This window comes from Enhydra lutris, unplaced genomic scaffold (genome assembly GCF_002288905.1).
Source record: "Enhydra lutris kenyoni isolate GAN:26980312 unplaced genomic scaffold, ASM228890v2 scaffoldscaffold67, whole genome shotgun sequence".
Lineage (NCBI taxonomy): Eukaryota > Metazoa > Chordata > Mammalia > Carnivora > Mustelidae > Enhydra > Enhydra lutris.
The window spans coordinates 3,911,813-3,937,461 of record NW_019154151.1 but is presented as its reverse complement, the minus strand read 5'-3'; the positions used below and the strand labels follow the sequence as shown (position 1 = coordinate 3,937,461).

Genomic DNA, 25,649 nt, shown 5'->3' with positions numbered 1-25,649 from the left:
TTATTTCAAGTTGGCCTTTTAATTCAACATTGAATTTAATATGGCTATTGTCAGATGCATACAACACAGTACTTCTCAGGAATGACAGTAAAGTCAGCAAATAAGAAAAAAAAATCGTATCAATCTACTTTGCAATTCTCCCACATAAGAAAAAGAGTGTCATCAGTGTTATCTGAATTCCTGCTGAAAATCGTGTGGTATAGTATTAGTAGCTCTATATTTTCATAATTTTCCTTCTCAATTTTTTCTCAATTGGATATATATTATGTCATACTGAAGTAAGTCAGCAGATTACACTGACAAAAGCTTACACTAATTCAGAAAGTATTTTTTAACAACACATTCCACTTTAACTTCCACAAAACACACATTTTAATAAACATTTATGTTTTTATCCCCAGAACATGAATATATTCCTCTGATTTTTTTTTTTTCATCTAAAGGTCTCTATGATTTCATTGGAGATTAAAGGAAAAACCAATCCTCACGGTCTAGGCAAATGATTATCTAGACATAAACACCAAGTGAGAACTCCATAATCGAAATAAATAATGTTGACAGATATCAACTAGCAATTAAGATCACACTGTTTTTTTTAACTACTGAGCATTCACTATAAAGAAAACGTACTCTCAGTTAAGCAATGTACACATTCACAACTATTAGAAGACTTCTGACAGCAACATTCCAACTCACAGGAGAATGATGATTTGTTTATTTTAATCTGATCCCTTAACAAAGGGATCTTAACAAAATAAACTCCCATGGTATTTCCTTACATAATTACAAATGCTTGATGTGATGTAATTTCTCATGCATAGTGTTTGAGTATCCTCAGAATATAAACATAGTCTACACGGTGGTTAAAAAAAATGCTGAATTCAATAGAGAGGGGAGAATATGCCAAAATAAAATCTAAGGCCTAGTTAAATAAAGATGGGTTTAGGGCGCCTGGGTGGCTCAGTGAGTTAAGCCACTGCCTTCGGCTCAGGTCATGATCTCAGGGTCCTGGGATCGAGTCCCACATAGGGCTCTCTGCTCAGCAGGGAGCCTGCTTCCCTCTCTCTCTTTCTCTTTCTGCCTGCCTCTCTGCCTACTTGTGATCTCTGTCAAATAAATAAAAATCTTTTAAAAAGATGGGTTTAACTGTCCAGCTGCTTTAGCAAAAACATATTTAATGGTTGACTGATTTGTTAAAGGCTTTAAGGTTCACTAAACACTTTAACTTTTATTTACATTTAGTTAACATAAAGTACAATACTGGTTTCAGGACCAGAATTCAATAATTCATCACTTACATACAATACCCAGTGCTTATTACAATGAGTGCCCTTTAATACCCATCAAATGTCTAACCCATGCCCCACCCTCCTCCCTCCATCAACCCTGTTTGTTCTGTATCCTTGAGTTTCTTATACTTTGTTTCCCTCTCTCCTTTTTTTTTTATTCCACTTCCCATATATTCATCTGTTTTCTTTCTTAAATTCCACATATGACTAAAATTATATGGAATTTGTTTTTCTCTGATTAACTTATTTCACTTAACATAATATATATAAGCTGCATTCACATCATTGGTAAGATTTCATTCTTTTTGATGGCTGAGTAATATCCCATTACATAAACACACACACGCGCGCACGCACGCACACACACATATAATCTTTATCCATTCACCAGTCAATGGACATCTTGGCTCTCTCCTTAGTCTCCTTAGTCTGGCTACTGTTGATACCAGGGTGCAGGTACCTCTTCAAATGTATACTTTGTGTCCTTTGGGACACAAAAGCTGGATCTTGGGCTAGTTTTCCTAACACCATTTGTTGAAGAGACTGTCTTTTCTCCATTGGATATTTGTTCGTGCTTTCTCAAAGATGCAGTGACCATGTACTTGTGGGTCCATTTCTTGGTTTTCTATTCTAATCCATTGATCTATGTGTGTAATTTTGTGCCAGTACCATACTGTCTTGACCACTACATCTTTGTTATGTAAATTGAAATCTGGAATCATGTTGCCTCCAGTTTTTTCTTTTTCAATTTTGCTTTGCCTATTCAGGGTCCTTTGTGCTTCCATACAAACTTTAGGATTCTTTGTGAAAAATGATACTGGTATTTTGATAGGGCTTGCATTAAATGTGTAGATTGCTTTGGGTAGTATATATATTTTAACAATGTTTGTCCTCCCAATCCATGAGCATTGAATGCTTTTCCATTTCTTTGTGTCCTCTTCAATTTCTTTCATAACCGTTCTATAGTTTTCAGAGTACAGATCTTTTACTTCTTTAGTTAGTTTATTCCTAGGTATCATGGCTTTTGGTGCAATTGCAAATAGGATTGGTTCCTTAATTACTTTTCTGCTGCTTCATCATTGGTGGATAGGAATGCAGTGGATTTCTCCAAGTTCATTTTAAATCCTGGAACTCTGCTGAATTCATGTATTGCTTCCAGCAATTTCTGGTGGAAATTTCAGGTTTTCTACATAGAGTATCACGTTATCTGAAAATAGTGAAAGCTTGACTTCTTCCTTGTCAATTTTGATGCTTTTTATTTCTTTCTGTTGTCTGATTACTGAGGCTAAGACTTCTAGTACTATGTTAAACTGTAATGGTGAGAGTAGACAACCTTGTCTTGTTCCTGACCATAGAGGAAAAGCTCTGTTTTTCCCCATTGAGGATGTTATCACCTGTGGGTCTTTTGTATATGGCCTTTATGATATTAAGTTATTTTCCACCCATCTTTACTTTGTTGATGGTTTTTAATCAATAAAGGATGGCATATTTTATCAAATGCCTTTTCTGCATCTATTGAGATGAGTGGTTCATATCCTTTCTTTCATTAGTGTGGTGTATCACAGTGATTAATTTACAAATATTGAAATACCCCTGCAGCCCAGGAATAAATCCCACTTGATCATGTTGAATAATTCTTTTAATGTACTACTGAATTAAATTAGCTAGTATTTTATTGAGAATTTTTGCATCCATATTCATCAGAGATATTGGCCTGTGATTCTCCTTTTTAGTATAGTCTTTGTCCAGTCTTGGAATCAAGGTCATGCTGACTTTTTAGAACAAGTTTGGAAGTTTTCCTTCTATTTCTATTTTTTGAACCAGTTTAAGAATAGTATTAACTCTTCTTTAAATATCTGGTAGAAGTCCTCTGGGAAGCCTTCTGGCCCAGGACTCCTGTTTGTTGGGAGATTTTTGATTAATGATTCAATTTCATTGCTAGTTAAGCGTCTGTTCAAGTTTTCTATTTCTTCCTGTTTCAGTTCTGGTAGTCTGTAAGTTTCTATGAATTTCTGCATTTCTTTCAGATTGCCCAGTTTGTTGGCATGTAATTTTTCATAGTATTGCCTTATAATTGTTTGTATGTCTAAGTTTTTGTCTCTGAGCTCTCTTTGGTCATTTGTTATTTTATCTGTTTGGTTTCTCTCTCCCTCCCTCCCTCCCTCCCTCCCTCTCCTTCTCTCTGATATGTCTGACTAGTTTTATTGGGTCTTTCAAAGTAGGAGTGCTTAGTATCATTGATCTGTCCTACTGGTTTTTGTGTTGTTTTTCTGTATCATTGATTTCGCTTATAATCTTTATTAATAATTTCCCTTATTCTGCTGGATTTAGGCTTTTTTTCCTGTTCTGTTTTTAACAGCTGCAGGTGTAAGGTTAGGGTGTGTTTGAGACTTTTCTTGTTTCTTGAGGTAGATTTGTATTACAATGTATTTCCTTCTTAGACTGCCTTTGCTGCATGCCAAAGTTTTTGTAGTGTCATGTTTTCATTTTCATTTGTTTCCATGTAATTTTTTTTATTTCTTCTTTAATTTCCTAGTTAACCTATTCATTCTTTAGTAGGATGTTCTTTAACCTCCATGTATTTGTGTTCTGAATGTTTTCTTGTGATTGACTTCAAGTTTCATAATGTTGTGGTCTGAAAATATGCATGGTATGACCTCAAACTTTTTGGACTTCTTGAGGCCTCATTTGTGACCCAGGATTTATCTATTCTGGAGACTGTTCCATGTAGACTGAAAAAGAGTGTGTATTCTTCTGCTTTAGGATGAAATGTGAATGTAACTGTGAAGTCCATCTGGTCCAGTGTGTCATTCAAAGACATTATTTCCTTATTGATTTTCTGCTTAGATGATCTGATCTGTCCATTGCTGTAAGTGGGGTGTTAAAGTTACCCACTATTACTGTATTATTATCAATGAGTTTCTTTATGCTTATTATTAATTGATTTATGTATTTGGGTGCTCCCAATTTGGGGGCATAAATATTTATAATTGCTAGATCTTCTTGATGGTAGAATCCTTTTTTATGATATAATGCCCTTCTTCATCTCTCGTTACAATCTTTGCTTAAATATCTAGTTTCTCTGATTATGTATGGCTACTCCAGTTTTCTTTTGACATCCATTAGCATGATAGATGGCTGTCCATCCCCTTACTTTCAATTGCAGGTGTCTTTAGGTCTAAAATGAATCCCTTGGAGGGAGTATATAGATAGATCTTGCTTTTTTTAATCCATTCTGATATGCTGTCTTTTTTTTTTTTCCAAAAAAAGTCACTGTTCAAATTTTATTTGGTATTTTAGTTGGTATGACACTTAGTTGGTTGCATGGTCTTTTTACACTATATGGCAATGTACACTAAATTCTGACATACATGGTATATGAAGTAAGATCCTTTGGAACAGTTATGCACAATACATGCAATAATGAATTTATACGTTGGAGCCCAGGGTATGACTGACTGGGAAAGATGAACTAGGCATGTTGGGTGTTGGGTGAAGGAACCAGAAGTCATAGAACACACAGGAAATATGCATCTGGTTTGAAGAGCACCCGCTGCACTGATATGCTGTCTTTTGATTAGAGCATTTAGACCATTTACTTTCAGAGTGATTACTAAAAGATAGTAATATAGTGTCACTGTATTACCTATAGATTTGGTGTTTCTAGGGATGTTCTCTGTTCCTTTCTAGTCTTTGTTGCCTTCCCCCCCACCCTACTCCAAGATTCCCCTTTAAGATTTCTTGCAGGGCTGGTTTACTGGTCATGAACTCCTTTAGTTTTTGTTTGTCTGGGAAACTCTTTTATCTCTCCTGTTCTGAATGATAGCTTTGCTGGATAAAGAATTTCTGTTTGCATAGTTTTCCCATTCAGCGCATTGAATATAGCCTGCCACTCTCTTGTGATCTGCCATGTTTCTGTGGACAGATTTGCTGCGAATGTGATCTATTTTCCTCTGTAGTTTAAGGACTTTTTTTTTTTCCTTTACTGCTCTCAGGAATCTTTTTTTCTGTATTTTGTGAACTTGACGATTATATGCCTCGGCAATGGTCAGCTTTTGTTAGATTTAATAGGGAATCTTTTGCTTCTCGGATTTTGATGTCTGTGTTCCCTAGGTTAGGATGTTTTTAGTTATAATTGAAACAAATAAACCTTCTGTCCCCTTTTCTCTTCCTTCATGTTCTGGGATTCCTTCCAAAAGGTAGTAGCTTTTCTAATTATTGACTTGCAGTTTTTGTTCTTTCAGACCTCCAATTATTTTCTTGAGCATTCAGAATGATTTGATAACTACCTAGCTGTGTTCAAAAGCCGTGACAAGCTTTGGGCCCCCCAACTCCTTTGCCATCTTAGTTCCTCCACCAGTTCACCGACCAGTTTTAAAGTGCAGTGGTTAACAATTTAACTCTCTAACATCACAATTACATAAACTATAAAGGAATAGCAATAAAAGCATTTGCCCAATGTGATCAGTGAATATACTCAGGTCTAGGCGGAAAGGGGGGAAATGACACTCTTGAACTCTGTGAGTGAACCTAATGTCTTACTCTGTCTTCTAACAGTGCTTAATTATCTGTATTTTCCAAAGCTTTATTATTCATGTTTCATCTGGCCTGAGGAAGACTAAATTATGATGGTTTCCATTCTGGCAAAATGACAAAAAGGCAACTCAAATCATGTTTACACACAATTTTGTTTCTAGTAGATGCTAAATATACTTGTTCAAATTAGTTACAACTTTGTGCAAAAATATTCATCACCACTTCATCACCACCAGCACCACCAACCCTTATACAGAAAATATCACATACACAGATTCTGGGCTGTTTTGGGATCCAAAATTCTCAATTCTTTCACTTTCTTCTTTGCAGGCAGGATCTTCTTTTCTTCTGAAGCTTCTACATTCTTTTGAACTAAAAGAAAAACGTTTATTCATAAACAATAATGGTATTAATCCAATCACATGAAATCAATTAGTAAGGCATATTAACTACATTAATAAAACTTATGCCAAAAATCAGGAAATGTGTTTATTTCATTAGTTCAAAGAGAATAAATATAATAATGTAGACCAATTTAGAGGTTACCCTACAAATCAAATTTCAGCACGTAAGCAGAAAAGATAAGCCAAATAGTACCAAAAATCAATTGCAGTTTCTTGCCTAATGTGCACCATTCACTACTCCTTTACCAGGTATCTACAGTAGCATTGGAATTAAATATATAGTAAACTCTCCCTAATTTGGATTGAGGAAAAAAGCAGTTATGCATTTATCCTAAAATATGCTAAAATTTAGAATGTCTTTAATTCAGTGGAATTGCTTTAAAGTATGTAAAGTAACTTTAACTGCTAAACAGGTTGTCATATAAAAATTCCTGCTGAGACTGCTTTGAAGAATAAATATGAACCATTTGCAAGTTGCACAACAACAGCACCATTTGCATGCATATAATTAATGAACTTCAAAGACTTGTTTTTTTTTTAATTATCTTTGTCTCCATAACAGTTTTTAGTACTATTTGCCTTATTAGAAGAAAATATTTAGTTATGTTCTGTTCAGAAGGTAGTCCTCTAGGTCTTAACAGTTCAAATGACCTGAAACTGTGAGAAGTAGCAGTGCCAAGGAGTGGCTTTAGCCCCACATAACCTCAATCAGCTCTACCTCAGAACACCCACCTCAAAAACCAAACTAAAAAACAATGTAGCTATCTCCTATGAAAATGAAGCTTTATGGCAAATCCCTAAACCCTCCTATACAAAAATTCCACAGCTACTATTGTACTCAGGTGTTGGCAATTTACTTCTTCTACTATAAAAATGGGGTTGTAAGTAATGGGACCATTAAAAAACATGAGAAAATAAAGCCAACACTGTTTTTTCATTCAAGTAGTGATATGCTTTTATCCCCAACTGTATGCTGCTAAACTTCAGAATCGAATTATATGACCATAATAATAATGCTTATTACTTTTAAAAATATAATTTCGAGGAAATCATTATTTTTATTATTTTAACTTATCTGATTTTTGTTAAAGAGATCACAAATGAGTTACTAATTTTATTTAGAGGAAAAGCAACACACAACTACAGTACATTTTTGCTAAGCGATGTGTTCACATGTTAGCATCTAGAAAACTTTCTATACATGTTATAGGATGCATCAAATACTGCAAGTCCATTAAGACCCCCCTTTGTATTAATGGTGTAAACTATAGGAAAATTAAATGAACTTCCCAGAAAAAATAACATAAAATTAATTACCTGAATAATTAAGTACTAACATTTAGTTCTAAGCTTTACCACTATGACTGATCTAAAGTGACACAGAGTCTAAGCAGACTACATAATAATTACATTTGAAAATCATGACCTCATGTCCAAACCATGCCCAGGTTAAGACAACTCTATATAAAAAATGACAGTCCAAAAATCATATCCTTTGTTAATTAAAAAAAAGTACCTGAATATTTTAATTACTTCTGGAATATCAGAAAAATTTTCCCAAAGAAATAGTCAAGAAAACTGTCCTAATCTCCCAATATGCCTCAAACCCCACTATGGGAGACTTGTTAACCAAGTACATATAGGATGAAAATGCTGTAGTGTAACAGATATTGTTAAGATTTTCTGCAAACTAACAAGACTCTGGAGTAACCCAGACATACATAATGATCATTTTGTATGACTTCATATTTTTTGCATTTTTTTTTTCATTAAAATATATTCAAACTTCTCCCCTTCTCAAATAAACAAGCTGTTTAAAATTAAGATTAGGCATCTTAAATATCCTAAATCCTAATCTATTTCTGTTGTAGTATGTAAATTGGCTTTATCTTAGGTTGAAGAAATGGTAAGACTTCCATGATTGGGCACTACTATTTTGAAAATTACTAGAGCAAAACTAATTTAAAATAGTTCCTTAACTAATCAGCCTTTCACAAACAATAAAGTTTTTGCCATGATCAGTGAATATTAACCAGTGGCTATTACTGCCTTTGGCTTTCTTGTCTTTGAAAGCATTCCCTACTGATCACAAGCACAGGCCTAGATAAATAGAGAATTTGAAGAGAGGTAATGACATATGAAACTTTGATCCGGATAGCACTGAAGTCTTCTTATATTAAAAATGTCCTGCTTTCATAAAGTTTCAAAATGTTACCTATCCTAGGATGCTTTTATTATATGTTTCAAATGCTTTAAAAAATTAAACATTCCATGATTTGATTAAAATATGGGCAATTATTTATTTATTTATTTGACAGAGAGAGATATCACAAGTAGGCGGAGAGGCAGGCAGAGAGAGAGAGGAGGAAGCAGGTTCCCCGCTGAGCAGAGAGCCCGAAGCGGGGATCCATCTCAGGACCCTGGGATCATGACCTGAGCCGAAGGCAGAGGCTTTAACCCACTGAGCCACCCAGGCGCCCCCAAATATGGGCAATTTAATAACTCAATTTAAGCCCAATAGACATTTCTCCAAAGACGACATACAGATGGCCAACAGGTATACGGAAATGCCCTCAATATCATGGGGGGAATAGGAATCAAAACCACAATGAGATATCACCTCACAGCTCTTTGAATGGCTCTTACCAAAACCAAAACAAAGTGTTAATGAGGATGCCGTAGAGGAATTGGAACACTTGTACATTGTTGGTAGAAATATAAAATGGTGTATCTTCTACAGAGAACACTATGGCGATTCTACAAATAATACAACTACCATATGATCTACCAATCCCACTTCTGGGTATATAAACAAACGAACTGAGACTCTCGAAGAGATACTGCACTCCCATATTTACTGTAGTATTATTCACAAAACAGCCAAGATATGAAAATAATCTAAATGTCCATCAAAAGATGAATGAATAAAGAAATGTGGTATATACATATAGTGAAATGTTACTCACCCTTTAAAAAAAAAAGGAAAGAAAATCCTGCCATATATAATAACACGGATTAACCTGGGGAACATTATGCTACTTAAAATAAGCAAGTCATAGAAATTAAAAAACTGCATAATTATGAAGCATCTAAAATGTCAAATTCAGAGACACAAAGAGTGAATTGTGGTTGCCGGGGACCAAGGGAGGCGAAGTGGGGAGTTGCTGTTCAAAGTGTATAAAGTTTCTGTTACATAAGATGAATAAGTTCTAAAGATCAGTGGTACAAAATTGTAGCTATAGTTAGTAAAAATAATACTGTATTGTGCACTTAAAACTTTGTGAGCTGGTAAATCTTATGTGAAAAGTGCTTACACCAAAAATATCATAATGTAAAAACTTAAATTATACTGATTTTGTTATCTGAAATTATTTGAATGGGACTGAAGAGTTTTTTTTTAAGTCTTAATACAAAAACTTCAGTAATTAATTTTATCATAAGTGGCCCTATGGTACTCATGTTCATAATGAGAACTATAATCAAATGTGATCTTTCCATATGCAAAAGAAAAACCATATAGCCACTGGTCTTGAATCTGATGAATTAATTTGAGTGCTTAAATTGTCACTGTTAATTGACCAAATAATAATGAAATATCATAAAATACTGTCTGTAGAAAGATAATGATATATAATAAAGACATTTGTATTATTATTAAATGTGTTAACAAGATATTAATTATATAAAAGTCCCATTAAGTATTCTTACATTTCCTTTTATATGTGGATTTTTATCTGCAATTGTTCTACAAATTTATTTCCTTACAATTGAGGGATGCTCACTGGTATAAAGTAAACATGGCTATAATCTTTTCCTGATCTAATTTAGGCAGTTTTCATAAATCCCCTATTAATTTCTGCTCCCAGTGGGTACATACAACATGTGACAAGATATCTGTAAGTTGTAGCAGATATTAAGATATTATAAATGGGTAACACTGAATGATTTACATAATGATAACTACTATAAATCACAATAAATTTTTATACCTACTTTATCTCAAAATTCCAGTGAGAAAGATTGATTCCTGGAGTCAGCATCAATATTATTAATCCATTCATTTATCCAGCAAATGCTTGTTGAAGACCTACTATGTGTGAGCCTAGGCACATGTATATAGACTTAAATGTCTACTCATTTTTTCTTACATATACGGTCATATGTAAACTACTAATTAGGGAAGTATCTCCAAAAGATATCTAACATTTATAATTTTCTTTAACCATAATAATATAGTTTGAATGAATATATGCATATCACTCAACAAATTCTTTTTGTTATTGGAAGTAATTTCATATTAACAAAACCTGTATCTTAAATCAGCATCAAGTGATGTATTAAATCATATTATAAGGAGTTATGTGGAGAAGTGAAAATATGACACTTCTTAGTAAGTATACTCTATACAAAACCAGGATAAATAAAGCCAGTAACAGTAGTATTAAAAAAAACACCTAAGAATATTTATGTAACTTTATTCATACATACATGTATATCCAACAAGTAAATGCCCAACTTGTTTTAGATATATTGATTTAAAAATTGTGATCTCTCTATATAAATAAATATTTTTCCATTTGTATGCATTCCAGAAATGATTCCAACTATATGGAAATAATTGTTCATGTATTAGTTGAAATAGGTGTTATACTTCAATAAATAATTTCATGTTAAAATGAGCTCAAGTATGAAAATGGCAGGCAGGGAAAATCTATTATTTCTGTGTCCAAAACAACTGAAAAATTCAGTGTACAAATACAACTGAAAGTGGTGAAAGGAATACATATATATATATATAACACTTTATAAGTGATATATATGCATAAGTGATATATATTAATATATGTATATATACATATATATATAGCACATAAAAGGGGAAAGTATAATAATAAGAACTACAACAATAACAGTGATAGTAGTACTAGTAGTAATAGTAACCATGATCACAATCATTGCAATCATCACCAAAATCAACTTTTATTAAATACCTCCTCTGTCACCATATATAATAGAAACTACCATTGTCATATTATAAAGGAGGAAACTACAGAACAGAAAACTTGAGTCATTTGCCCAAGATCAGATAGCAAGGAATAAAAAGACGCTCAACCTCATCAGTCATCAGGGAAATGCAAATAAAAACAACCAACGAAATACCATTTTAGAGTCATCAAATTGAAGTAACAAAAAAGTCTTGTAATATACCGAGTATAAATGAGGAGGCAAAAAAAATCAGAATTTGATTGTGCCAACAGTGGTAGTAAAAATTAGGATAACAAAAGAAAATAAACACTTATTAGCATCTAATACATCTAAGGTGTGCTTACCATAAGTATAACCCAATCTTTCCATTGTTGGGTCAAACAGTCAAGGAGACAAGAATGTTAACTGCAGCAATGTTTACAACAGGACAAACACTGGAAACAACCCACATGCCAGGGGGTTATGAAATGGATAAATAAACTGTGCTATATTCACATAATGGAATACAACTCAGCATTTATAATGACTGTACTACAGCTAAATATTCGAATAAGAATAGATCTCAATTATAATTCTGAATGGAAAAATAAACATCATGGAAAATGTTGTATGCAGTATAATAGCATTCATCTAAATTAAAAATGAAACAGAACAATCTTATGTATTGTTTATAAATTATAAATGTATGTGTGTGTATATATATATATATATATATGTATATATATAAATTTTAAAAACAGAATAAATACTTAGCAGATTAATGACCGTATTTCTTGGGGGAGGAAAGTGATACTGGAACAAGTAAAACCCTGGAAACTTCAATTTTATCTCTAATGTTTTTTTTTTTAAAAGCAAATATCTGTAGTAAATACGATGAAATGTTAACATTTTTTGATTCTGGGAGGCTGGTACCTCGAGTGTTTCCTATATTAGCCTATGCAGACTTCTATTCTTTCAACACAAAAATAAAAATTGTATGACCAGATTTATACATATATGTATGTGTATATATATGTATATATACACTTTATAAACTGTTAGCCTTGGCAATCCAGGGACCAAGGGTATATAGGAATCAGAAACACAAGGGGAAGGAATGATAAAAACTACAGGTAAAGATTAGTCAGTTTGGATTATTTGTTTATCAAATCCTGAGAGGGAAAGCTGATGCAATATGCAGTATGAGACTGCATTTCCATCTCCTCTTATGTGCCCTATATTGCATCTGTAAGGCTTCCCTTTTCTGTGTTGCCTACAGCTGTGCTCTAACTAAGGAATCCCACAGAAAGGGAGATTTCATTGTCACCTGGACTGTACCTCAAGCCATAGGAATGGCATTAACAGCACATTAAACGAGATTAATGGTTCAAACAGTGGGAATCACACATACATACTTTGTAATAATTCCCTAATTAAGGAACAAATCTTACTGGTGGTAGTTTATTTATTTATTTATTTTTTAGCTGGTCATAGTTTAGATACGAACCCCCAAATCAGGAAGCACATGTTACTGCAAATTAACATCTGCATAACTAATATGATTGTACATGTGTTCATTAAGCAAATTATGGAACACTGCTAAATGTCACCAGAACACTATGTTTAACATAGTGTTAACATGTGCATAGCTAATGTTGTATATTTTCAATTGGGCTTCAATAGCTCAGAAGGTAATGTTTATTTTAGGGAGGACGAATAAAATTAACTTAGAGATTTAAGTAGAATCTCCCTTGTTTGAAGTGGTATTTTATTTTATTTAATTTATTTTGTTTTATTTTATTTTATTAAAGACTTTATTTATTTGACAGAGAAAGACACACACACACACACACACACACACAGTGCGAGTGAGCACTAGCAGGCAGAGAGGCAGGCAGAGGGAGAGGGAGAAGCAGGCTTCCTGCCAAACAGGGAGCCCAACATGGGGCTCAATTCCCAGGACCCTGGCATCATGACCTGAGCTGAAGGCAGATGCTTACCCAACTGAGCCACCCAGTCACCCCTGAAGTGATATTTTAAACACCAAAATGGAAGCATGGTTCTTACCTCAACCTAGTATTTGACAAATAAGGTGGTGAACTTATTCCTGCTAACCTTTAACCTTGGTGAAGTACCTTATTCAAGCTTTATAGTTAATTCCTTTACTTGTAAGTTGGCTCCAACTTTGTATGTATGGACTGATATTTTTCTGGCCATTCCACACACTCAGAGGATTCCCTGTTATGCAAAATTTCCTAATTCATGCCACAAATCACTAAGTCCAGCAATAAATCCCAAGAGCTGAGTATGTCAAAGCTGAATGCTAAGAAACACAACAGTAGGAATTATGATGATAAAACAAGTACTACAACGCTAACAGGATATTTCTTGTTGAGAACATTTTGGATATTCATCATATTCAAGTTTTTCTTTTATAATGTGGTCTATTTCAGACTGGTACAAGTCGTGCACACAATTGAGTTTAATGCAAAAGCCAGTTAACTTTGTGAGCAAGAGTGAACAAAAGAACACTGAAATGTTCGTAGCCATGATTTTTCAGTCTGGGTTTCAGGTATAGCTGAACATAAGCTTGAAGGTCAGTGTTGTAGATCTCACCAAGGATTTATTCAAGGGAAGGCTCACTGGAAAGCTATATATTCAAAAAGAAGATTCTCATCTCCTGGGTATTTCTACTTGTCTAATAAGCTCTATAAATTTAACACATCCTATACCATATTCCTTATCTTACACCCAAACTTGCTCTTCCCATAGTCTTAACCATCTCAAAAAATGGCAACCCAATCCTAATTGTTCAAGCAAAATATACACTGGCACCGCATGCACACGTGCGTGCGCGCACACACACACACACACACACACACACACAGAAACGAGTTATCATTAACTCTTCCCTCTCACAGGTTACATCCAATTTTTTGGGAAATCCAGTATCTGATAACTTCTCATCATCTCCACTTCTAGCTAAGGGTTTCACACCACCATTACTTCTAGCCTGAGTTATCGTTGTAGCCTAATAACCTGTCTCTATTCCAACTTTCCCCTTCTTCATTCTACCCTGTCGATTCACTAATTAATGTTGTTCAAAACCCTCCAATGGCTTCCTACCTTATTCACAGTAAAAAATAATGTCTTCACAATAGCATAGAATGTCCTACTTCATATTTCATGTCCCTTCCATAACTATTCTGATCTCATCTTTTGCTACTTTCCTCTCATTCACTCTAGCCACACAAGCTTCCTTGCTGTTCTTCAAAACTACCGGAACAATTCTTACAACAGAGACTTTGCACTTGCTATTATATCACCCCAAATATTCCCTCACTTCTATCAGATCTTTATTCAATGTCACTTTCTCAAAGAAATCTTTTCTGGTGATGTGATTCCAAATCAGAACTCCTCCCTCCTACCACATACTTTCCTCCTTGCTTACTTCATTTCTCTCAGAAGCAATTATCACCATCTGACATCAGATGTATTTTTTATTTTATTGTCTACCTTCCACTTTGATATGAGCTCTATTTTTTTAAAGATTTTATTTATTTATTTGACAGAGAGAGAGAGAGAGAGAGAGATCACAAGTAGGCAGAGAGGCAGGCAGAGAGAGAGAGAGAGGGAGAGAGAGAGAGAGAGCAGGAAGCAGGCTCCCTGCTGAGCAGGGAGCCTGATGCAGGGCTTGATCCCAGGACTCTGGGACCATGACCTGAGCCAAAGGTGGAGGCCTTAACCCACTGAGCCACCCAGGCACCCCAATATGAGCTCTATTAAAGAGAGGGATTTGTCACTGTTTTGTTCACTGTTACATGCTACGATCTAGAATCATTCCTGGAAAAAACAGGCACTCCCATTATTTTGGAATTCATACTATATATACACTCTTAATTGTGCAAAATGATTTATGTATAATGTTATGCATTCCAGTATTGTTAATAGCAAAAGGTCATAAGTGTTCATCTACTGCAGACAGATCCAATAAATTATGTTACACTGGGCATTGCTTATAATACCAAAAGATTTGAAATAACCCAAAATCTCATCAATAGAAGAAAGATTAAACTATGGAATGTCCATTCAATGTATCACTCTACTGCTATATCCAAGACCAAGGAAGATCTTTATAGAATGATATGGAACAATCTTCAATAAATATTGTTAGATGAAGCAACCAAGTTATACAAGACTATGCAGTACTGCCATTTATGGAAAAAAAAGAGGGAAGAATGTATGTCTTTGCTAGCATATACACAAAATGTATCTGGGAGGAAATATAAGAAATGTATTACATTAGTTACTCCTAGGGAAGGGACTGAGTAGCTGGGGTACAGAGATGAGAAAAAGAAATTTCCCTGTATAATATTCTTGTGCCTCTTGAACTTTAAACCATGTAAATATACTATCAATTCAAAAATGAACAGAGAAACAGAGATAAGGAACAAAAGGATTTCACCACTAAAGATGTCTCTAATATATGAGTGCATAGGACAAAAATGCTCTGTGGTACAAATTGGGGAAAAAGTACTTTGTGCACCAGAGGATGAAGCATAGAAATGAAGCCTCCACTTCAAGTGGCTCCATCAATAGAGCAGGAAGAATAAAGTGACACACATCAACTGGTGGCCTAGCCCTAGAGGCCTATCAGAATTTATTAGTGAAATTCAAATAAACCAAATTTCAACAACATAATGATGTGCTATGAGGAGAGGCTTAAGGATTCATTGCTTTCAGCATGACTAAGGAATTCAATCTTCACAACAGTATTATGCTTGATACACATATTTCTTATCACTAGTTTCAACATATACATTTCTTATTCATCACCTAATTTATAAATGAAAATCAAATTGAAACAAAAATATTAAAACATCTGCACATACATTCCTGTGCAGACAAAACAAGAAAAATCAATGCTAACAGAAACAGAACTGTTGACTGGTATATGGCACTATCATATCTGTAAAAATGACTGAATTCAAAAAAGGCAATTTAAGACTTTCAATGAATAACAAACCTTACAAAGGATACTCTGAAGGTTAAACATATAAAAATTAAGGGATATATAGGCATTATATATACAAGTAAGCCTCCCCTGAAGAATTCCTAAACCAGTTGAAGAGACCTGTAGAGGACTACTTCCAGCAAAACCAATTCAGGTGTATTATTCATACAATAGTTTTATAATTTTTATTTCTATCCCAAGATTCATATGACCTGGAAAATACTGCGTACACATACTAATTTAGAGTATATATGTAACTACCACCAGATACTCCACTGGATGGATTTCCCTTATAACTGTGAAAGGGAGGTATTCATATTACTCTGCTCAGGCTGCCATAAGAAAACGTCACAGACTGGGTGGCTTAAACAACAGAAATGTATTTCTCAAAGTTCTGGAGCCAGGGAATTTCAAGATCAAGGTGCTGAGAAGGTAGGTTTTATTCTGAAGGCTATTTTCTTGGCTTGTAGGTGGTCACCATCTCACTCGGTGCTCACATGGCTTTCCCTTTGTGTGTATTCAGGAAGAAAGAGAATGAGCAACTTCTGTGGTCTTATTGGATCAGGGCCCCACACTTCTGACCTCACTAACCTTAATTACTTGTAATATGCTGGGAGCTAGGGCTTCAATGTATAAATTTTAGGGAGACACAATGTTCAGTCCATAACAGTATCAGTATTATTACTACTTAACAATAAGGAAAGTGAGATCCCCAGGGACTTTCAATAGATCTCAGAGAAAAGTTAAATGGCAGAGGTGGAATTCAATCCTAGACTGTTTGACCCCAAAGTCCATGCTATTGACACTAGGCTCTACCATTCTTCATAAATACATAAGGAGAGTCACAGTTACCTACCACTTACTACTACTTACCACATATGTACTACTAAATAATTTAAGATAAGAGGGTTCAGTAGAGATATTAAACATACTCCATGCTTTAATATCTCTCATAGAGTTCTTGTGTTCTAACCAAAGCTGTGTCTTCAAAATTGTGGCTTCCTTTACTATAAATAGCTTGGCATCCTTGCTTACTCAAACTGTAATTCTGAGTTTGGTGGTCAGTAATGCCTATAAGAGGTGCCGGGTGTTAATTATATTTTTAATAGTTGACAGAAGAAGATGAAAAAGAGGACTAGAGATGGACCACCTGCTTGGAGGATGCATTCCCACCTAGTCCAGTCTTGTAAACCAATTTTTGTGTAATTTATGAATGAAGAGCTGGAGTAAGAGGCTGAGAGATTACATCAGGAATTCAAGGGCTCAGAAGTCGCCAGAGCAAAAAATGGTTATACACAGCACAGGCAAAGGTTTGAGGAGGAAGCCCAAACCAAAAGAACATTAGCTGATGAGTCATGATCACCTCTCCCCCATACACCCCTGGAAAGAACCAAGAAAGCCTTTGAAAATGAGTTCAGGCAAATTCTAGAATGTGTAAGTGAGAGTTCTGGATAGAGCCAGATATTTAATACTCTAGGATTCGCAGGTCATACAGTTTCTGTTGCAACTGTATGGAACTCTGACATTGTAATGTGAAGGCAGTCACAGATAATAAGTAACATGAGAATGGCAATGATTAATGCCTCTTCTATAAAAATACCCGATGAGCTAGATTTGGCATGCAATAGTTTGACAACCCTTGACATAACAGGTCTTCAATAAGTATCTGGTAGCTTATCCCTTTCCTTTGGCAACTGAAGGCAATTTATTCTTGCTTCAATCTTCAAAAATGTGAGTAAATGTTCAACACTTTCCTTGCAAAACAGCATCTAGAAGCAACTTAATATAACTGTTGATTAGTAATCCTATTTTTGAAATACCATTTTCATAATCAAACATATTTATACACCTCATGCTTTCTTAAATGTGTCAATCCAACAGGGATCAAAGTTTGATCCCAAATCACAACTGTCTCTTTTTTGTTCCCTATATAGTCTTTTACGATTTTATGTGTACATGTAAAGTGACCATAAAAAATCAGCCTTAATAAAATTTTAAAAGTAGTTTCTACCATCCCATCAATACCTGGTAAATGAGAGCTAATAAGGAGCTACAATGGCTGATAATGATTCACTTGGGATATGCTGGTTTATTATGGCATATAATCTGTATTCTGTAAAAGACATGAATAAACAAGACCTCTGAATTTCATATAATACAGTTCTTCTTATATACATAAAAATATTATTGAGGATCTCAATTTGGCTTGTTGCTGGCTGAGCTCAGTGGGAAACAACCACAGTTATGCTGTCTCTGTTTTCCCCTTTCTGATTCCAACTGGTTTCAATTTTATCTTTCAGTAGTAATTTTCTTTAGTTCAGAAACTGCATCATTATATTCTCTTGAACTTAAAGGAAATTTTAGAAAAAAATTTGAGAAGGATAGAAGAAGGAGTACCTGAACTGTTCTTTTTTTTTTTTCCTTTTTTTTAAAGTAAAACTTCATTTGTTGGTGACTTTCTATTTAAGACCATTTTGGAAATGTGAAAAGACATGCTAAGTATAAAATTTTCAAATGAACTTAATATTATCCTGTTTTCAGGCTGAACAGACTTATAACACTATTTCTTCTCAACCTATCATCCTCTCTATTATGCTATGAAAAACACAGAATGACTGACATCATCTCCCTGTCCTTCCCTATGTTTTCATCTACTGGTAATCTGGATTTAAACACACCCAGAACTACTGAAGCAGATTATCCAAATTTCTATAGGTTGGTCCTCAGGACCTGTAGCTCTTAAAAAACCCCCAGGTAATTCTGGATTATTAGGACAATTTGGAACAACAGCTCCATGGAATATAACATCAATAGCTCAATAAATACTCTTCAAATTGAAAAGTGCAAATAGCATCACTAGTAAACCATGGAAGTCCTCTTTGTAATTTCTTCTGAAGTTCACAATCTAACACTAAGGCAATACTTGGTCAATGACAGGGCACCTAGTGTGACAAGTAAAGAGATTTTAAGAGAAAGCAAAGGAACCTCAATACAACTCTGTTTATTTTAAAATAAACTGTCAATTAGATATCTTCCTTGAGGGCAAGAATCTCACATAGAATTTTTAGGAATAAATAAGCATATATTTCATGTACTAATTTAAAATATATATAAAAATAATGCACACTAAAATTAACATTAGGTATTATTGTCACTCAAGCTTTTTATAGGTCTAATTGTCACAATGCTAAGAGAAAAGAAAAAAAAAAAAACAATGATTTTCTATTGAAAAGGAAAGCAAAGGAAGGCTGGGAAGATGGAGAAGCAGGAAGACCATAAGCTTGCCTCATCCCAGAGATATAAACTGATAACACATCAGAATAAATAACCCAGAAAAACACCCACAGACCAGCAAAACAAACTCCACAAAATTGAGAAGAGGCCACATCAAAGAAAACAGTAATGGCTGAGGCATGGTCTGACAGCAAAATGGACACTGATTGTCTAAGATCTGGAGGGAGCCAGTGGCATCATCAAGAAGGACAAGAAACAAACTATCATATCAGAGAGACTTCAAGGGGATGATAAATCCGCATAACATACAGCTCTAAAAGCAAGAGGGGCTGAATTTCATGAGTTCTTATAACCAGCAGGACAAAAACAAAAACAAAAAACCCCTGAACTTTTTTTAAATCAGCAGGCCTGGCTCTGGAAGAATCTGGAGAGCATTATGAAGCAGACTCCCTGCCCTTAGATACAGAACAACAAACAGCCTGTGGAGATACAGCATAGAAGCAGCAATTTGAAAAACATTTGTAGCATAAGGGAGGGAGATTTATTTACTCATCTCAGAGCATGTCCCTGAGAGGCAGAGATTGCAGGGAGACCCTCCTGGAACAAAGGAGCTGGAAGGTGCCATTTCTCTCCCCCACCCGTGAACATAAACACATGGCCAATTGTGGAAACCAGGGTAGTTCCAACACCCCCTAACTTATTTGCATTTACCAAGCACCTCCCATACACGTCCATGGATCCACCCTTCCCAGTCACATTTTCCTCAATGTCTGCACTCTGGATCCCATCCCACAGAAAACCTGCACAAACCTGCCAACAGTATCTCTATGACCCATCTGTTTTGCAAGGCCTCCATTACAGCAGTGGCAGCCCGTCTCATTATCCAAGCAGACCAGTGTGCACCTTGTTAAAACATGCCATACTAGGTAACAAATACTCAACAGGCATAGAGATCTTCTGTAGACAAGCAGACTGAAGATAAAAGCAACCAACACACAACAGCAGGGTTCACACGAAACAGCGCAGATATTCCCTGAAGTGTCAGGTCCTACTGAACAGTGGATACTGGACTGCAGGACATTATAAGATATCATCATAAGGCTATCACCTGTAAGAGCAGGAGACACAGCTGATTTTCCTAACACAGAAACAGACAAAGAGTTAAACAAAATGAGGAGACAGAGGAGTATGTCCCAAATGAAAGAATAGGACAGGGCCATGGCCAGATACCTAAGTGAAATGGATATAATATGCCCAATACAGAATTATACATAATGATTATAACGATACTCACTGGACTTAAGAATGGAGGACATCAATGAGGCCCTTAACAAAGAGATAAAAGAAATAATCAGAGATGAAGAACACAAAATCAAATTAAAAATATACTTGATGGGATAAAGAGCAGGCTAGAGAAAGCAGATGAGTGAATTAATGAAAAATAAAAAACAGAGAGAGAGATAAAAGGGGCAGAATATTTGAAAAAATAATAGCAGAAAAATTCCTGAATTTGGAGAAATACTATCTAGATCCAGGAGGCACAAAGATCTCACAACAAAATCACTCCAAGGAGGTCCATGCCAAGACACAAAGAAATTAAAATGGCAAAAAGAAGTAATAAAAAAATGAAAGCAGCAAGAGAAAACAAGATAATTACATACAAGAAAAACTCAATAAACCTATCAAGGGATTTTTCAGCAAAAACTATATAGGCCAGAGGGGAGTGGCACAATATATTCAAAGTGCTGAAAGGGGAAAACCTGTAACCAAGAATACTTTATCCAGCAAGGCTATCATTCAGAATAAGAGATATAAAGAATTTTTCACACAAACAAAACCTAAAAGAATTAATGGGCACTATATCAGCCATATAAGAAATACTAAAGAAGATTCTCTGAGTGAAAAGTAAAGACCATTAAGTGAGAGTATGAAAAGTAGGCATCTCAAAAGCAGTTAAAATACTTAAATCTATAAATATCAGTCAAGGGATTCACAAAATAAAAGAAGGTAAATTATGACACCATATACCTAAAATGTGGGGGGTGAAGAATAAAGAATGAGTTGAAAAGTAAGTGAAAATCAATTTAATATACACTATGTGCAGAAGATGCTATAAATAAACTTAATGTTCACCAAAAATCAGAAGCCAGTAATAAACATGCAAAGAATAAACAGAAAAGAATCCAAGTATATCCCCTAAGAAAGAGAGAAAAGCATGAAGGAGAGCAAGACAAGAATCAGAGAAAAACTACAGAAGTAACCACAAAACAAGTAATGATATGACAATAAATACATATCTACCAATAATTATTTTGAATGTTAATGGACTAAATATTCGAATCAAAAGACAATAGGTGACAGATTAAAAAAAAAAAAAACAAGGCCCATCTACATATTGTCTTCAAGAGACCCAGTTCAGACCTAAAGACACCTGTAGATTGAAAGTGAGGGAATAGAGAAACATCTTTCATGGAAATGGATGTCAAAAGAAAATGAGGGTGGATATACTTACCTTACACAAAACAGACTTTAAAACAAAGACTATAACAAGAGACAAAGAAGGACACTATACAATGATGAAGCAGAAAATCCAAACAGAAGGTATAACAGTAGTATTTATGCACCCAACATGAGAGCACCCAAATACATATGTTATAACAAATGTAAAGAAACTAAATGACAGTAAGGCAGTAATAATAAAAACTTCACCACTCCATTTACATCAATGGACAGATCATCTAAATAGAAAATTAACAAGGAAACTGGCTTTGAATGACACACTGGACCAGATGGACTTAGATATATTCAGAACATTCCAACCTAGAACAGAATACACATTCTTTTCAAGTGCACAGGGAATGTTTTCCAGAACAGATCACATATTTGGCCACAAAACAAGTCTCAACAAATTCAAAAAGATCAAAGTCATACCATGCAACTTTTCTGAACATAATGCTATGAGACTATAAATCAACCACAAGGAAAATAATCAGGAAAGAGCACAAATACATGAAGGTTAAATAATATGCTACTAAACAATGAATAGATTAACCAGGAAATTGAAGAAGAAATTAAAAAAAGAAAACCAATAAATCAGAGAGGAAATACAAAATTACATGGAAACAAACAAAAATGAAAATATTAACAGTCCATAAGCAATTCTAAGAGGGATGTTTAGAGCAATACAGGCCTTTTTCAAGGAGCAAGGGGAAAATCTCATATCAACAACCTATCCTAACACCTAAAGGAGCTAGTAAAAGAAGAAAAAACAGGGGCGCCTGGGTGGCTCAGTGGGTTAAGCTGCTGCCTTCGGCTCAGGTCATGATCTCAGGGTCCTGGGATCGAGCCCTGTATCGGGCTCTCTGCACAGAAGGGAGCCTGCTTCCTCCTCTCTCTCTGCCTGCCTCTCTGCCTGCTTGTGATCTCTCTCTGTCAAATAAATAAATAAAATTAAAAAAAAAAAGAAGAAAAAACAAAACCCAAAATCAGAACAAGGCTTAAAAATAGTAAAGATCTGAGCAGAAATAAATGATATAGAAACTAAAACAAACAAACAAGCAAACAAAAAACCCCAACAGATCCAATTAATGAAATCAGGAGCTGGTTCTTTGAAAAGATCAACAAAACTAATAAACCTCTAGCCAGGTTCAGCAAAAACAAAAAAAGATAAAGAAAAAAAGACCAAAGGGGAAAAAAAAGACAAATAAGAAAGAAAAACAGAGAGAGGATTGAAATAAACAAAATCACAAGTGAAACAGGAGAAATAACAACTGACACCATAAAAGTACACAGAAATATAATGGAATATTATGAAAATCATATGCCAAAAAACTGGACAACCTAAAAGAATAAAATCTTAGAAATATATAACCTCCCAACTGAAGTAGGAAGAAATAGGAAATTTTAACAGACCAATTACCAGAAATAAATTTGAGTCAGTAATCAAAAACCTCCCAAGAAACAAAAGTCGAGAACTAGATGGTTTCAGAGACAACTTCTACCAAAGATTTAAAGAAAAGTTAATACCTATCCCTCTCAAACTACTCCAAAAAATTCAAGAGGAAGAAAAACTTCTGAATTTATTCTATGAGGCCAGTGTCACTCTGACACCAAAATCAGATAAAGAAACCACACTGAAAGAAAACTACAGGCCAGTATCTTTCATGAATACGAATGAAAAAATCCTCCACAAAATAACAGCAAACAGAATCTAATAATACATTTAAAAAATCATATACCACGATCAAGTGGGATTTATTTGTGGAATGCAAGGGTGGTTAAATATTCACAGAACAATCAGTCAGATACATCACATCAATAAGAGAAAGGATAAACTCTATATGGTCATTTCACTAGATAATGAAAATACAACATCTATTCATGATAAAAACCCCGAGAAATAGGTCTAGAGGGGACATATCTCAACATAATAAAGGCCTTTTATGAAAACTCCACAGGGAACATCACACTTATTGGGGAAAAACTGAGAGCTTTTCCTCTCAGGTCAGGAACAAGACAAGGATGCTCACTCTCACCAGTGTTGCTTGAAACAGTACTGGAAATCCTAGTCAAAGCAATCAGACAACAAAAAGAAATAAAAGGTATCTAAATCAGTAAGGAAGATATAAAATTTTCATTATTTGCAGATGACATGATACTATTTACAGAAAACCCTAAAGATTCTACCATAAAACTACTAGAAATGATAAATGAATCAAATAAATAAATAAAATCTTTGGGGAAAAAAAAAATCCAAATGTTCATACAACAATCATGGTCCGTAAGGTCCTGTCAACATCTATGGCAAAGAAACACATTCAGTCTATTTGAGTGAACAAATGAGCAGAATTGGTATGTTCAACATCAAATGTTCCAGAAGCAGCAGCCTATGCCATTTTTATTGGAATACAAAATATACTGGATAACAAACTGCTCATGAAGGTGAAAAAACTATTTAATTCTCCTATCAGGATTAAATTAAAGTGTAAAGTGCTAATCTAGAACATTAGCTAAAGCAAATAAAGTGGTTTTCACCCAATTACCTATGGTGTCCGGAAGGTGTGAAATCTGACAATATTCAGACCTAATGGTAGCTACTAAAATTTCCCTCTACGCTGAGTACAGATAGACCAGCTAGGTGCCCTAACAAGACAGCAGGTGGCTTTCTCAACTTACTGACTGCGTATGTAGTTTATTAAGAGAAAATATTCAGATGAAAGAATAAAATTTGCCAGGCTAATTTCATGACAAAAGCATGCTGCCTCAAACAATTTCAATAAAATACAATTTAAAAACTAGTTAGCTTCCAAGTTGGAAGCAAGGTGTTACCCTAGGAAGTGAAGGAATTCCAGGAAATAGTCACTGACCTTAAGAAACCTAAGATAAAAACATGATTGCCAAATTAACATCTTAATTAAATTTTTGTTTTAAATTTTATTTAAAGATTAAAAAAAAATATTTATTTGACAGAGACCACAAGTAGGCAGAGAGGCAGACGGGGGCGGGGGGGAAGCAGGCTCCCTGCGGAACAGAGAGCCTGACGCGGGGCTCGATCCCAGGACCCCGAGATCATAACCTGAGCCGAAGGCAGAGGCTTTAACCCACTGAGCCACCCAGGCGCCCCTGTTTTAAATTTTATTTAAAAGGCAATTGCCTATAACCCCATTTCTCTGTATGTCATGCATGAATTACCATTTAGTAGTAATCATGTCGAGTATCATACTACCTCGTATTGAAAAAGCGCCTTAGATTGTACATCTTCATCTCAATTATCATAATAATTCTCCAGGGTAAATATCCTATTCTTACTATACAAAAATTCAGGTTCTGAGCACTGGAGTAACTTTGTCCATCTAATGAGTAATAAACCTTGGCTACAAACCAAGATCAGTATAGTTTTCAACAGGAAATATAATGCTGTATCATTTCATTAAGTGAACTAACAGGTATAAAACATGATGTAGAGTAACTCAATTTATGAGGCCAGCATCACCTTGATCCCAAAACCAGACAAGGATCCCATCAAGAAAGAGAACTACAGACCAATATCCTTGATGAACACAGATGCAAAAATTCTCATCAAAATACTAGCCAAAAGGATTCAACAGTACATTAAAAGGATTATTCACCACAACCAAGTGGGATTTATTCCAGGGCTGCAAGGTTGGTTCAACATCCGCAAATCAATCAATGTGATACAATACATTA

General features: G+C 34.8%; 1 protein-coding gene across 2 annotated transcripts in view; it reads right to left on the bottom strand.

The window, feature by feature from the left end:
• Positions 1 to 25,649, bottom strand: part of LOC111159173 (diaphanous related formin 2) — a 1,005,724-nt gene that overhangs the window by 557,500 nt on the left and 422,575 nt on the right. For both annotated transcript variants that reach the window (XM_022521608.1, XM_022521609.1), the window contains one exon: positions 6,096 to 6,197. In XM_022521608.1, the coding sequence (XP_022377316.1) occupies positions 6,096 to 6,197 (102 nt within the window). The remainder of the gene's footprint in view (positions 1 to 6,095; positions 6,198 to 25,649) is intronic.